The 14460-nt window shown below is 39.3% G+C and overlaps 1 protein-coding gene and 1 long non-coding RNA gene across 4 annotated transcripts in view; one reads left to right on the top strand and one right to left on the bottom strand.

Moving 5' to 3' along the window:
* Positions 1-14460, top strand: part of tecpr1a (tectonin beta-propeller repeat containing 1a) — a 73525-nt gene that overhangs the window by 52802 nt on the left and 6263 nt on the right. For all 3 annotated transcript variants that reach the window (XM_069905419.1, XM_069905420.1, XM_069905418.1), the window contains 4 exons: positions 2649-2784; positions 9181-9273; positions 10355-10461; positions 12515-12634. In XM_069905419.1, coding sequence (XP_069761520.1) covers positions 2649-2784; positions 9181-9273; positions 10355-10461; positions 12515-12634 — 456 coding nt within the window. The remainder of the gene's footprint in view (positions 1-2648; positions 2785-9180; positions 9274-10354; positions 10462-12514; positions 12635-14460) is intronic.
* Positions 1-14460, bottom strand: part of LOC138746863 (uncharacterized) — a 29626-nt gene that overhangs the window by 12930 nt on the left and 2236 nt on the right. Inside the window, exon 2 of the long non-coding RNA XR_011347160.1 lies at positions 12504-12612. This is a non-coding gene — a long non-coding RNA (uncharacterized lncRNA). The remainder of the gene's footprint in view (positions 1-12503; positions 12613-14460) is intronic.

The raw sequence follows: 14460 nt of genomic DNA, 5'->3' as shown, positions 1-14460 counted from the left end.
GCATTTTAATGCATGATTGAAACAAATCCCTGGTGTACAATAGACCATCCTATCAAGAAACAAGCTTCTTTAAAGATTTCATATTTTTACATTTCCTTCCCATGCAGAAGGAAGTGATTCAATCCATCAAATCTATGCCAGCTGTCAGACCCAGTAGTCTCATTCCCCCACTTCTCTCACTGCAACCTATTCTCTCCCTTGCCCATCAATTCTCTCCTTATTCTCCACTGCGTCAGCCAATTAACCTAATAGTACATACTTTGAGATGTGAGAGGCAATGAAAGCGTTTGGGGAAGCACCGCTGCTTCAGTAAAAATGTGCAAACTCCACATGGACTTTGAGAATCTTCAAAAGAAGAAGCAAGCCCAGAATGTGCAGGCCATTTGCCTGTTGCTCTCAAGCTTACATGAGACTGGCTCAATTCGAGGCCTAAACGTTGGGCAAGTTGGTAACGTTTATTTTTTTGGAACGCAAATTATTTTGTCATATCCACTGAGCCATTCATCCCCAGAGCTTTTGGTGAAAATTGGAAAAGATTTTGTAGTTGTACTGATTCATGGCACCAAACATGAACAGCAAAGTCCCAAATAGAGACTCAACTCGTTAAAATGCCTATGTGACATGCATGTAATTTATAATTTGAAAACTATAATAAGGAATGTCTTCATTGAAATGCTGCAGTCACAGAGTTGATAAACCCACACTGACTACTATTGGATCGTTTTGTGTAAAATGTAAATTGGGGAATGACTTGTTCAGAGACCTTCATGATCTTTGAATTTTTCAGAGCTTTACAGCAAGTTAAATATGCTTTGTAACATGGGAAATACTGCAGATATTTTATTGCCAACAATTTCTCATCCACAATAATGTAATAATTGCTAGGTGAGGTTTTATTTTAAAAATGTGGATTGATTCATTGAGTTTTACAGTATGGAAACAAACCTTTTACTCCAAGTTGTCGACCTATTTGCCAACATTTGTGCACATCCCTATAAACCTTTCCCATCCCTATTGGGTAGCGCAGCTGATACAGTGATTAATGCAACACTATTACAGCGTCAGTGACCTGGGTTCAAGCCCACCCTTATCTGTAAGGAGTTTGTACATTCTCCCTGTGATCTGTGTGGGTTTTCTCCAGTGCTCCTGTTTCCTTCCACGTTCCAAAGACGTATAGGGTTGGTAGGTTATTTGGATGTAAAAGAGCAACATGGGTTTCAGGGGTCAGGAGGGCCTTCTACTATGCTGTATGGTTACAATTTTTAATAATTTAAAATTAAAATGTCCTTTAAATGTTGTATTTATCCTCAGCTCCACCACTTCCACTGCCCTCTGTGTGGAAAAACATGCCCCATAGGACCCTTAAAAATCATTCCACACTCACCTTAAACCCAAGGAAAAGGACCAGGACCACACACCTTACTGATGCCCCTCACGATTTTGTATTCCTCCATAAAGTCTCCCCTCAGCCTCTGACTCTCCAAGAAAACATCTCTTGGTCTATTCAGCCTCTCCCTGATAAATCAAGCCCACCAGGTTCTAATAACATTCTCATTAATCTCTTGGGCACTGTTTGAAATCTCATGATGTCCTTCCTCGAGCTGAGGAATAAGTATTGGTCAGGATTTGTCGAAGCACTACCTTGCACTTTGTCAGATCAGTACCATGTTACAGTTCATATTTATCGTCACATGTACCAAGATGCAGTGATTGTGGTCATTTTGCAAGAAGCTCATTAGACATCTCATACTCACTACAACAAAAGATACTATATAGAAGTGCAGAATTACTGACCAATAGGTCACTGAGTAAAGGCAACGTAATTTTACCATTTTGGGGTTCATTCAAGAGTCTGATAACTGTGGGAAAGCAACTGTCCTTGAATCTACTGGTGCGTGATCTTGCGCTCATCAACTTTCTTCTTATGGGAAGGGAGAGTTTTTTGTTTAAGCACATTGCCTTTATTTCCAAGGCAGTGGAATTTGTAGATGGAATCAATGAAGGGGAAGGAGGTGTGATTTCCTAAGCCTCAAGTCACAATTCTCTGCAGTTTCTAGCAGTCTTGGGTGGAACAATTCCCATTCCACGCAGTGGTGCAGCCTATCAGGATGTTTTCAGTAGTGTACCTATTGAAGTTGTCAAGTCACCTGTATCCCTTAACAAGTTTCTGAGGAGGGAGGGGCAGGGTGTGTTTTCCTGGCCATTGCCTTGATGTGAATGGACTAGGATGGAGAGAAAAGGTGAGGGTTTTACTGGACATTCTCCAATACTGAAATACATCAAAGTCCCTGTTATCACGAATTCAAGCAACTGGCAGCTTTGAGCAACAGGCAGAAAAAAAATCACGGAGAATAAATAGATAAAAAATACCTCACTGTTAGTTCGATAATCACTGAATACGCAATCTCAAGCAATTGGAAAATTCACTTATCTGGCATCTACCATTCTCCAAAGGGGCCGGATACCAAGGGTTTTACTGTACTCCCTGTTCCCTGAGCTTAAGTTTTGCATTCTTTTTGGGGTTTGATGAGAAGGCAAGAGTGCTTTCCCAGATATCCACTTTTCAAGTGTATTAGCACTGTGTCTATGAAGGTAACTTTGATTTTATTACTTAACAAAATGTCATAGCTTCCAAACTTTCCTTGCAGGGAGTTTCATGGCTGCACATTGGTACAGATCAGCCATTCGTGTCCGTCTCTATTGGTACCTACTACCAAGTTTGGGCTATTGCCAAGGATGGATCAGCTTTCTACCGCGGTTCTGTTTCCCCACAGAACTCGACAGGTAAAGGCACATTTCAGTAACTAATGCAATTCCATTTCTTTGCGGTAATAATTAGAAGAATCTGAAAATGTAAGGATTACGGGGAACAAGCAGTTAAGTGGAGCTGAGTCCACGGCCAGATCAGCCATGATCTAGTATGGCGGAGCAGGCCCGACAGACCATATTGCTGCCCTCTGGTTTCTATTTCTCCTGTCTTTCATATTTCCAATTCAGTTACGTTTACGTAAAGGTTATCCTGATTTTAATTTTAATGTGTGCCTCTGCAAAAGGACATTTAGTATGTCGCTTAAACTTCTCCAATCACTTTAGAAATCTCAGGTATCTTGTTGGCGAACGGTAATGCTGCCTTTTTATTTCAAGTTTGCGTCAATTTTCAGGATTTTTCTAGAAGTTTTACTCAACATTTTAGCTGGGGTTAATCTTGGAGTCAGTCCTCTGAGGGAGTGATGCACAGGTGGAAGTGACATCTTGCTGATGAGAACATAAACTTGAGGGGTGGGAAAGTTCACATCATGGGTACCAGCCTCCACTCCATCGAGGTGTGTCTCAAGAAAGCAGGCTCTATCCTCAAGGACCCTCGCCAGACAGGCCATGCCCTCTTCACACTGCTACCATCAGGAAGGAGGTACAGGAGCCTGAAGACGAGCACCCAACAGCACAAGGATGGCTTTGTCTCCTCTCCCATCAGATTTCTGAATGGACAATGAACCACAGACACAACCACACTTCATCTTTTTGCAAAATGTATTTATTTTTAAAAAAAGGGACATGGCAATTTTGCACAGTAGTGTTGCCGCAAAATTCAGATTTATTGTCAGAGTATATGCATGATAGCATACAACCCTGAGATTCTTTCTCAGTGGGTGAGGCAGAATTACCACTTATTGGTCGTGCAAAAAAAAAACTGTACTCAACGTACACATATAAACAAATTCACTACAATACAGAGAGGAAATAAACAATAAAGTGCACAAGTAAGAGTCCTTAAATAAGTCCCGGATGGAGTTTGTTGTTGAGGAGTCTGATAGTGGAGGGGGAGCAGCTGTTGCTGAACCTGGTGGTGCGAGTTTTGTGGCACCGAGACCTCTTTCCTGATAGTAGCAGCGAGAACAGAGCGTGTGCTGGGTGGTGAGGATCCTTGATCATGCTGAATTTTGTAACATGTTCATGATAATAAATTCTGATTCTGACTGCAGTAATGTGAAGCAAAGCTGAAGTTACCCTGATAACATAACCAATAGAACCTAGATCGTAGAATGGTACAGAGCAGGTCCTTTGACCCACCATGACCATGATGACCACTTGAACTAATCCCATAGGCCTGCACATAATCCTATCATTCCCATGCTCATGTACCTGTGTAAATATCTCTTAAATGTCACTGTCATATCTACTGTCACCACCATGCCTGACCATGTATTCCAGGCATCCAACACCCTGTGTAAATAAATAAAACAACTTACCTCCCAAACCTCCTTTTTAAATATTCCCCCTCTCACCTTAAATCTTTGCCCTCTGGTATTTGAAGTCCATACTTATGCCTCCTTTTGTATACTTCAATCAGGTTACTGCTCAGTCACTGTCATTTCAGAGAAAATAATCCAAATTTGTCCAACTTCTACTTATTATTAACACTTTTGAATCCAGGCAACATCCTAGTCATCGTCTTCTGCACCCTCTCCAAAGCCTCCATATCCTTCCTGTAATGTGGTGACCAAAATGCACACAATATATTTCTTGTCTCAAAAACATAATTAATCAGGAGTCACATGATGGAGTAGTAGCCGGTCGGGAAAATCAGCCCACTCCAGGAAAATAGGAAAATGCAAAGCATAACAAAAATAAAATATAAGAAATAGAAGATAAAGATACAGAGAAGAGAAAGAAGATGGCTTCCAAGAAGGAGAAAGTAGAAAAGTCACCGGAGAAGAAAGAAGAAGGCCTTACCTGCACGAAGGAACAGGGCGCTGTGGAGGCGAGGAGCGCCCGACCCTTGTGATGGTCAGTGCCTGCCCTGGGGAGTCGCGACTCACCAGCTGGTGGACCACAAAAATGGCTTTCTGAGCCAAACAAAAGTGCGCAACTGCGCAATCAAAGGAGAAAGAGCACACTGGTGGGAGGGGGGCTCAGCAGAGGAACGGGCTGCCACAGAGCGAACAGCTGAGGGACACCAGGGCGCAATGAGGAGCGATGAAACGGACATGGGAGATAGATGGAGGGATGACCGACAAGAAGATCAATGTCAGGAAGCACAACAGACGAGCAGCCCAGGAGGGGAGGAACAGGAACAAGAGGCCCAGCAAGAAGAGGCCCGACAAAGAGATACAAGCAGCTCATCAGGAAACAAAGAAGAGAAGAGGACACAAACACAGGTACAGACACAGAAGAAGAGGAAGAAGAAGAACAAGATCTTCACAGAGAAATAAAAGGTAAAATTGATGGACAAAAAGAAATAGAAGGTAAAACTGAGGAACAGAATATAGATAAAGTCTTTTTTGAAAAACAAATGAGATCATTAAAAGAATGGTCGTCATTAGAGTTTAATGCAATTGAAAGGAAAATGAAAAGAGCAGAAGATAAAATGCAAAGGATAGAACTGGTAATGACAGAAATAGGGAAAAGAGTAGAGAATGTGGAAGAACGGGAAACGGCTGTAGAAATGGAAGTAAACGACAAGAGAAAAATTGGAAGAAAGTGACAAAAAAATTAAAGAGACACAAGAGTTGTTAATTCAGAAAATTGATATGTTGGAAAATTATAGTAGGCGAAACAACATAAAAATAGTGGGCCTGAAGGAGGGTGAAAAAGGCACAGACATGAAGGAATTTATAAAAGGATGGATCCCGAAGGTCCTGGGAACTACAGAAATGCAGGAAGAAATGGAAATAGAAAGGGCACACAAAGCATTAGCTCCGAAACCGCAGGCACATCAAAAACCAAGATCCATCTTAGTAAAATTTTTGAGATATACGACAAGAGAAAATATACTAAAACAGGCAAGGAATAAAATTAGAGAAGATAATTAACCACTGGAATGCAAGGATCAAAAAATATTTTTTTACCCAGACATAAGTTTTGAACTCTTAAGGAAGAGGAAGGAGTTTAATACAGCAAAATCGATCCTATAGAAAAAAGGTTATAAATTTATGTTAAGATATCCAGCTGTGCTTAAAATATTTATCCCGGGGGAGCAAAACAGACTGTTCTCGGATCCTGAGAAAGCGCAGGAATTCATAGAACATTTGCAGGACAGGAGAAGAGATGAAGAGATGTAACAAGAATGAAGAATGACGATAAAGTATATATAAAGATGTAAAAACAATGTATATGTAAAGAACTAAAGAGGAAAAAGAGAAGAGAAGGAAGGGAGTAAAGGAGGGAAAAAAGAGAGAGCTTTGTTATATGTGTTTAAAAAAAAAAGTGTTTTCTGGAGAGGGCTGAGTGGAGAGGGAATAAATGTCACTGCAAAATCAGTTGACTCTGCAAGCAAGATCGCAACCCAAATGAAAAGGGGAATTGTGGTTGCCCAGCAAGGGGTATGGGGCAACTCAGAGAGAGGGGGAACTTTTGGGGTTAAGGTATTTGTGGATGTGGGAACTGCGGGGGTTCTTTATGTCTTAAATGCGATGTCATATATTAAGTCTAATAAGAGGAAACTAAGAGATGAAAATGGGGAAAAAGGGGGATGGAGGTGGCAAAGAAGTGGAAAAGAGATGTTTGCAAGATATAAGATGACCATTAATGGAATACATAACCAAATTAAAAGGAAGGGGCTACTAAATTTATTGAAGAAGGGAAAAATAGATATAGCATTTGTGCAGGAAATGCATCTAAATGAAGTGGAACATAACAAACTAAAGAGAGACTGGGTAGGACACGTAACAGCAACATCCTATAATTCAAAAGCTAGAGGTGTCGCCATACTAGTTAACAAAAATGTACCAATCAAAATAGAGGAGGAAATAATAGATCCAGCAGGGAGGTGTGCAATGATAAAGTGTCAGATAAACTCAGAATTTTGGAATTTGCTCAATATATATGCACCTAACAAGGAGGATCAAAAGTTTATGCAGGATATTTTTTTGAAGATTGCAGACACACAAGGAAATATATTGATAGGAGGGGATTTTAACTTTAATTTGGACCCAATGTTGGATAAAACTCAACAAAAGACAAGTAAAAAGAATAAAGTATCCAAATTTATGGTTAAATCAATGCAGGAAACAGATATATGGAGGAGGCAACACCCAAGAGAGAAGGAGTTTTCATATTATTCGAGTAGGCACAAGACTTACTCAAGGATTGATAGGTTTTTGTTGTCAGCCCATATTCAAGGGAGAGTTAGGAAAACTGAGTATAAAGCTAGACTACTATCAGATCATTCACCCCTATTATTAGCAATAGAACTGGAGGACATCCCACCAAGAATATGTTGGTTATAAATCTTTTAATTATCATTGTGTCTGTAATCACGTATTCAAAGCTGCTTCCTTCAGGTAATCTCAAGATGTTTCCCAATTTATCCTTTAGAAGCTGGTTCAATATAAAAACTCACCAGTATTGCATCTTTTACTTAATACATGGAAGAAGATCCACTTAGAAAGGAAAACAAATAAATTATCAAATAACAAAATTTCTATTGACGCAAAATCCACTAATCCCTTTTACAATAGACAACCTTTCCTTTAGAGAATGGGAGAGAAAAGGAATCAAAAGAATAGAAAATTGTTTTTTGGGAAATAATTTATGAACATTTGAACAGTTGAAGTACAAATATGGAATAACTCACGGTACAATGTTTGCATATCATCAACTGAAAGCTTATTTAAAGGATAAATTGGGAAACAGCTAGAAATTACCTGAAGGAAGCAGCTTTGAATATGTGATTACAGACACAACGATAATTAAAAGATTTATAACCAACATGTACATTAAGCTGCAAGATAAGGAAAATGAAATAAACTATAAAGCTAAACAGAAGTGGGAAAAGGATCTAAACATAAAGAAAAAAAATGAAGTATGGGAAAAGTTATGTTCTGGAACTATGAAGAATACAATAAACACAAGGTTACGCATGATACAATATAATTGGTTACACAGGGTGTATATCACTCCTCAAAAATTAAAAAATTGGGATTCAACATTATCGATAGATGTTTTCGCTGTAAGAAGGAAATGGGAACAACATTACATGCAACTTGGGCATGTATGAAAGTAAATACGTTTTGGGAAGAATTAAATCAGATACTAAATAAAATTACAAAAAATAACATACCAAAAAAACCAGAGATATTTCTTTTAAGTGACATAAGAAGTAGAGAATTAGGCCTCAAATTGGATAAAGTGCAAAAAAGATTCATTATGATAGCCTTAGCGATAGGAAAAAAATCTATAATGTCAACTTGGAAAATGGAAGAGAGCCTGAGAGTACAGCAATGGTCCATGGAAATGAATAAATGTATTCCATTGGAAAAAATAACATATAATTTAAAAAAGTAAAGTCACAATGTTTGAACAAATTTGGGAACCGTACATGGAACATATCAGAGCGAGCTTGCCTACGACCTCCATCTCCGAAAATGATAAGACAAAACGACTAGATTCAATGTGTAATAAATAGATGATGCATTTTTCTTGTTTATTTTCCTTTGTGTGAAAATATTGTTTTATGGTTTTATTGTATATGTTGAATATTTATGGGTTTTGGAGGGGGGGTGGGTATAGGGGAGGGAGGGAGAAAAGACCACTGTGTAAATTTAATGAGAAACATTTGTACATATTTTGGTTGATATGGTTCATAGTGTGAAAAATAAAAAAATATTTAAAAAAAACCATAATTAATCACTTTACCGTTTATGGGAACCTGCTCTGCACTGTTCACACTTGCTGAGTACACTTCAAAAAGTGGGAATAGGTACTGTGTGATCTGAAGTCACAGCCGGCGCCATGGGCATTGCCCCCTGCAATGAGTTATTGTGTCCCCCCCGCAGCATTTGCATCACTAGTGTCCACGCAATATAAGCACATACTTCATTGGAAGGAGGGGAAGTGTGATGGAAGCGCATAGAGGAAGTTCATGGCAGGTATGGCACCCACCTCTTCCCCCACCACTGAGTCTTTGAAAGTTGGTGTGTGGCCACCCCCCCCCTTCACTGTGGTTACCCTAATAGCCCCACATCACCCTGATTAGACTTGTTCTGACTCCGACTTGAAGTAGCCTGAAGGAGCAAGATTATGATGCCTTTACTCTGTACCATCTGATCTCTCTTTGTAACTGCATTCTTGTACGTTGTCTTTCTTATACTACATATGAGGTGTCTACTGGTCTGCTCGCAAAACAACCTCTATCAATGCATTTTTGACATGCATGACAATAAACCTCCACTTGCATTACAGGGGACTGCTGGTACCACATTCCTTCACCGTCCAAACAAAAGTTGATTCAAGTGTCTGTAGGCAGGACCTCAGTGTGCGCAGTGGATGAAAATGGTGAGTTGCCAACGTGGTGCTTTGATTTCTTCAGCACTGAGAAACTAACAATATAACTTGTAAAATAATATCTTGACAAGGAATATTGTTTTGTGTGCTGGACGTGGTTGTATCATGGCACCAGTAACCCAGCATTCAAGTGTTCAGATCTCACAAACGAAAGCAGAATATAATTGACATTTAAAACAAGATGTTGGGATATAAAGTCACTGCTTTAAGGAACTTGTGGAAAAACCTTTCACTGCTGATGGATATGCACTGAAAATAATTTTGATGTTAACTTGTACTACACTTCAGCTCAAAAATTGACACTACTGCCCTCTAAAAATAGGTACATTGTTTTCTTTTTGATCAACGACGCTAAGAATTACTTGGGCTCTCCTTGCAGTTTCATTTAAACATTAACATTTGCACAGAGAGGAGTTGAATTAATGTTTCTGACATTGGCTCTGTGTCAATATTGTTTTGATGAAGGTTCATACCCAAATGTTAATTAGTCTCCAAATTCAAAATGCTGCAGATTGTTATAAACCCGTCCCTGGCTATTTAGAAAGTCTCTGTAGAGAGAAAAACAATGTTCATGTTATTTTGTGGCTTTCATCTGGGAATATCAGTTTAAGCACAGAACCAGCAAAAAGAGAAGGGGAAAACATGGGGAAATCTGTGTCAGGGGAAGGGAAGAATGATTTAAAGGGTTGGTTGTGGGATGTGGGATGCAAAGTTCCAATGAGTATATAAATGAAATGTTATAAATCATGGCAGAAACACTGCACATGTAATTATCCTGAAAACAGAGGATTTTGATGAAGGCTCAGGCCAGACATGTTGGTTATATAATGGACACTGTCTGACCTGCTGTGTTTCTCCAGCATTGTGTTTTTGCTTCAACCACGGTGTCTACAGACTTCCATGTTTTACTTCTACCGTTCTTTGGGTCAGTAAGTTGAATATTTTTAAATGAAAGAGAATTAGAAAGGAATAACTATAAAGGAATTTTATTTAAAGTATGCACAAGAAATGTTTGCTGAGATGATGCAAGTAAAAGTTAGGTTTCGTAGATTATTGGTTCTTTTTATTCCAGGTAATTTGTGGTTTCGTCAGGGTATTTCCCCAAGTTATCCTCAAGGATCAGTTTGGAAACATGTTTCTACAAATGTTCGTAAAGTATCTGTTGGTCCCCTTGATCAGGTCAGTGACTCCTGGTGTGTAAATGCCAGTTAATTTTGTTAATTGAGTTGCATTCCATTTTCTCAAAAGCAGGAATTCCAGTAATTCTGAAAAAATACTCACTCAGTCAGGCAGAAATTATGAAATGAACAGCTAATGAACAGTTCTTCAGAACATAGAGGGGGTGCAGTCAACATTCACGTGGATGTTGCTGGGCATGAGTTATGAGGCCATCCTGGATAGGTTGGGACTGTTTACCTTGAAGGGAAGGAAAGTGAGGGGTGATCTTGAAAGTTTCTAAGATTACGAGGGGTGTAAATAAAGTGGATGGTTAGATTTTGTTTCCCAGTATAAGGGAGTCTAAGATGAGAGAGTTTAGAACTAAGGTGAGAGGGGAAGGATTTGAAGGGGGAAGTTTTTCCTTACAGAGGGTGGTAGGATGCCAGATGAAATGGTGGAGGTGTTTCAATGTTTAAAGGACCTATGGGCAGGTACATAGATAAGAATGTTTCCGAGAGATGTGGGCCAAATGCAGGCAAACAGGACTAACCTTAGTCAGCATGGCCAAACGACCAATTTCCAAATTGTGCAACTTTGACCCTACATTGAGTATTCACCTCAACTATTCTCCAAGAGAGAAAATTCTTCATTTTCACAAATTTCTGGGTAATGAATTTGGTACTGCATATATCAAAGACCATTTTATAACTTCTAGTTCTGCTCTGCTCCACAAGATTGTATTTATTAATGTGCCAGTGAGGCACTGTGAGATGTCCTACTGTATTGAAGTGCAGTGTTTTGTAACAGCAAATTATTGCATAGCTACAAATTTGGATTTTGGAAAGGCAAATCTAAATAGGTCATATACATTGAATGGTAGACAATTGAGGAGTGCAGAGCAACAAAGGGATTTGGGAGTTGTGGTAAATAGTACCCTCAAAGTTGATACTCAGGTAGATAGAGTGGTGAAGAAGGCATTTGCAATGTTGGCCTTCATAAATCGGAGTATTGAATTCAAGAGTTGGGATGTTATGATGAAATTGTACAAAGGATTGGTGAGGCCAAGTTGGGAATACTGTGTGCAGTTTTGGTCACCGAATTATAGGAAGTATATAAACAAAATAGAGAGAGTGCAGAGAAGGTTCACGAGAATATTGACAGGATGTCAGGGTTTGAGTTACAGAGAAAGGTTGAGCAGCCTGGGGCTTTTTTTCTCTGGAGCATAGAAGATTGAGGGGGGATTTGATGGAGGTGTTCAAGATTTTAAAAGGGCCAGAGAGAGTCAACGTGGATAGGCTTTTTCAATTAAGAGTGGGGGATAGTCAAACCAGAGGCCATGGTTTGAGATTGCAGGGGGAAAATTATAAGGGGAACATGAGGGGAAATTTCTTCACGCAAAGGGTGGTTGGGATGTGGAATAAGCTTCCGGCAGAGGTGGTTGAAGCAAGGACGTTATTTGCATTTAAGGAAAGACTAGATAATGACATGGAGGGGAGAGGATTGGAGGGGTATGAACCAGATGCTGGTCAGTGGGACTAGGAGGGTGGAGATTTGTTCCGGCATGGACTAGTAGGGCCAAACTGTGCTGTATATGGTTATACTCCTGAGATGGAAAGGCCGATAGTTCTAGTTAATATCTGTGGAAGAAATTTTATGAAGAAAGCATCGATACCGTCACTAACATAATTGGCATATAGCCTGTTCAGCGAGATATTATTTAGAAGTTTGTTGTAGCCTTGACTGTGGTCAAGGACACCAACATTGATTATTGATGCATTCTTTTTCAAATTACACAAAACTAAAATTTCAAAAGACAAAAATTGTAATAAAGGTCTTGATGTAGTTTTCAAAAGACTTATTCAATGATGTAATCCTATTTTCTATGACAGCTTGTTTGTCACTCGGTATAAGTATTCATGGTTGTAGAAGTTGATTTCAGACTCGACCAGCAGTCGAGATTGGCACCTATTCTCCACGATATAGCAAGCGAAATAAAGCCTGTGAAACGATACTCAAGGTCTCTGATCAGTTAATTTCATTAACAATAACGAATGCAATTTTACCTTTGATACAGGTTTGGATAGTCGCTGATAAGGTTCAAGGCAGCCACAGCTTGAGTTGTGGGACAGTGTGTCATCGATTGGGTGTCCAGCCACAAGAGCCCATTGGCAGCTGTTGGGATTATGGCATTGGAGTAAGTACACAAGATGTCCAGGAGCAGGAACTATTATGTATTGAGCAAGGAATACACTGCTTCGAACTGAGATGCAGAGAATCTTCTTCACACAGTGAATCTTGGAAATTGTGTCCTTGGAGGGGTATAGAAGCTCAACCACCCAGTTGGTTCACAATAGGGATTTCTGGATATTAAAGGAATTTGGAGGGAGAACTGGAAAATGGTGTTGGGTTAGAAGTGAGTCATAACCTTGATAAAGGAGTAAAGTAAAATGGCCAATTCCTGGTCAAAATTATGCATTTATCCTGGAAATTTCCTTTCAATGATTAAATGTAGGTTTTTTAAAATTTAAATTAAATTTAGACATACAGCACGGTAACAGGCCATTTTGGCCCACGAATCCATGCTGCCCAATTTACACCCAATTAACCTACACCTCTGGGATGTTTTGAAGGGTGAAAGGAAACCAAAGCCCCTGGGGAAACCCAAGCAGATAAAAGGAGAATATACAAACTCCTTACAGATAGTGCGGGATTCAAACCCAGGTCCCAATCACTGGTGCCGTAATGGCATTGCGCTATCCGCTACTCTAACCATGCCACCCTGTGATGATAAATTTGTTGACCAGTCCTGAATAATAATGAGGCTTTGGCATGAATATTTTAATAGATTTAATTTTTTTAGTGGTCTAGGAAACTAGCTAATTAAAAATGTCACTTTTTTTAAACCCACTAAGAGGATCATTAAAATTATTTCTTAAGTTTTCTCAACCATAGGTGACTGTTTTATTTTTAACCCAGCCACAGGTTGATTATGAATTAAGTTCCTCCAGTGTCTGCTTGTCTCCCTATATTTCCTAACAGAAATTGGAACTAATGCAGGCATGTTATCCCATGACTCGTGGGTTTCATAAATCAGCTAATGCTCACGTTTTGCCCAAATATTGCCATGACATAAAAAGAGGAACTGCAGTACAGTGAAGGCCCATTATCCAGAATTGAAGCAACTGGCAGCTTCAAGCAACCGGCAAGAAAAAAATCACAGAAAGCAATAAGGTCAAAAATACATGTTTAAAATTGGCATCCCTAGTTCACCAATGTCGCCACACACAACTAGTATATTAACCTATCCAGCTTCTACCAATCCCCATAGATGCCAGATACCAGGCATTTTGCAGTAGTTGTAAATGGGAGTAACTTCAATGTGTGGAAGAGAAATGTGCCTGAACAGATTTATTTTATTCTTTTGTAAAATGGGCAACATTTTAAGGTTCATGGTTTCTCTTGCTTGCACTTAGGAATCTTCATCTGATTGGTTTTTTTTCTGATTACTTTTCTTGCTCCTGTAACTGGAGCAGGAACTTGGCAGAATGCCCAGACTTTAATTTAAACCTCATAAACATTGTGGCTGTTTCTTGCTGCTTTGTAGAAATTTAGCATTATTCCCAGTAAATTACATTTTTCTCTTTTCCAAACGTAGCCCCTCTCTAATTTTTTAACTATTTATTTCTTCCTGAATTGACCAACTCCTGCAGGGAATCATAAGGTCTTTAAAAAAAATGTTTAGAAGTGCAGTGGAAGTGGGTTGAATGGAAACTTGGGAAGTGAATTGGATAAAGACTTGGAAATAAAAATATGTGGAAAGAGAGCTGAGAAAGGGACTAATTACAGCCATAATAACCTTCTTTCGGCTATGGCCCCCTAGGACTGCTCACAGTTTATGGGCCCCTTTCCCTGTGCAGCAGTCAAGTTTAGTTGGTTTCTTCCATACATAGATTTTTAATTTTTTTTAATGTAATGAGGTGAAAAGAAAACAGGGCTTTAACTGTGCCCCCCCAGGGGATC

This window comes from Narcine bancroftii, chromosome 12 (genome assembly GCF_036971445.1).
Source record: "Narcine bancroftii isolate sNarBan1 chromosome 12, sNarBan1.hap1, whole genome shotgun sequence".
NCBI lineage: Eukaryota > Metazoa > Chordata > Chondrichthyes > Torpediniformes > Narcinidae > Narcine > Narcine bancroftii.
The sequence above is the reverse complement of the archived record's forward strand: the minus strand, read 5'-3'. Positions and strand labels throughout refer to the sequence as shown.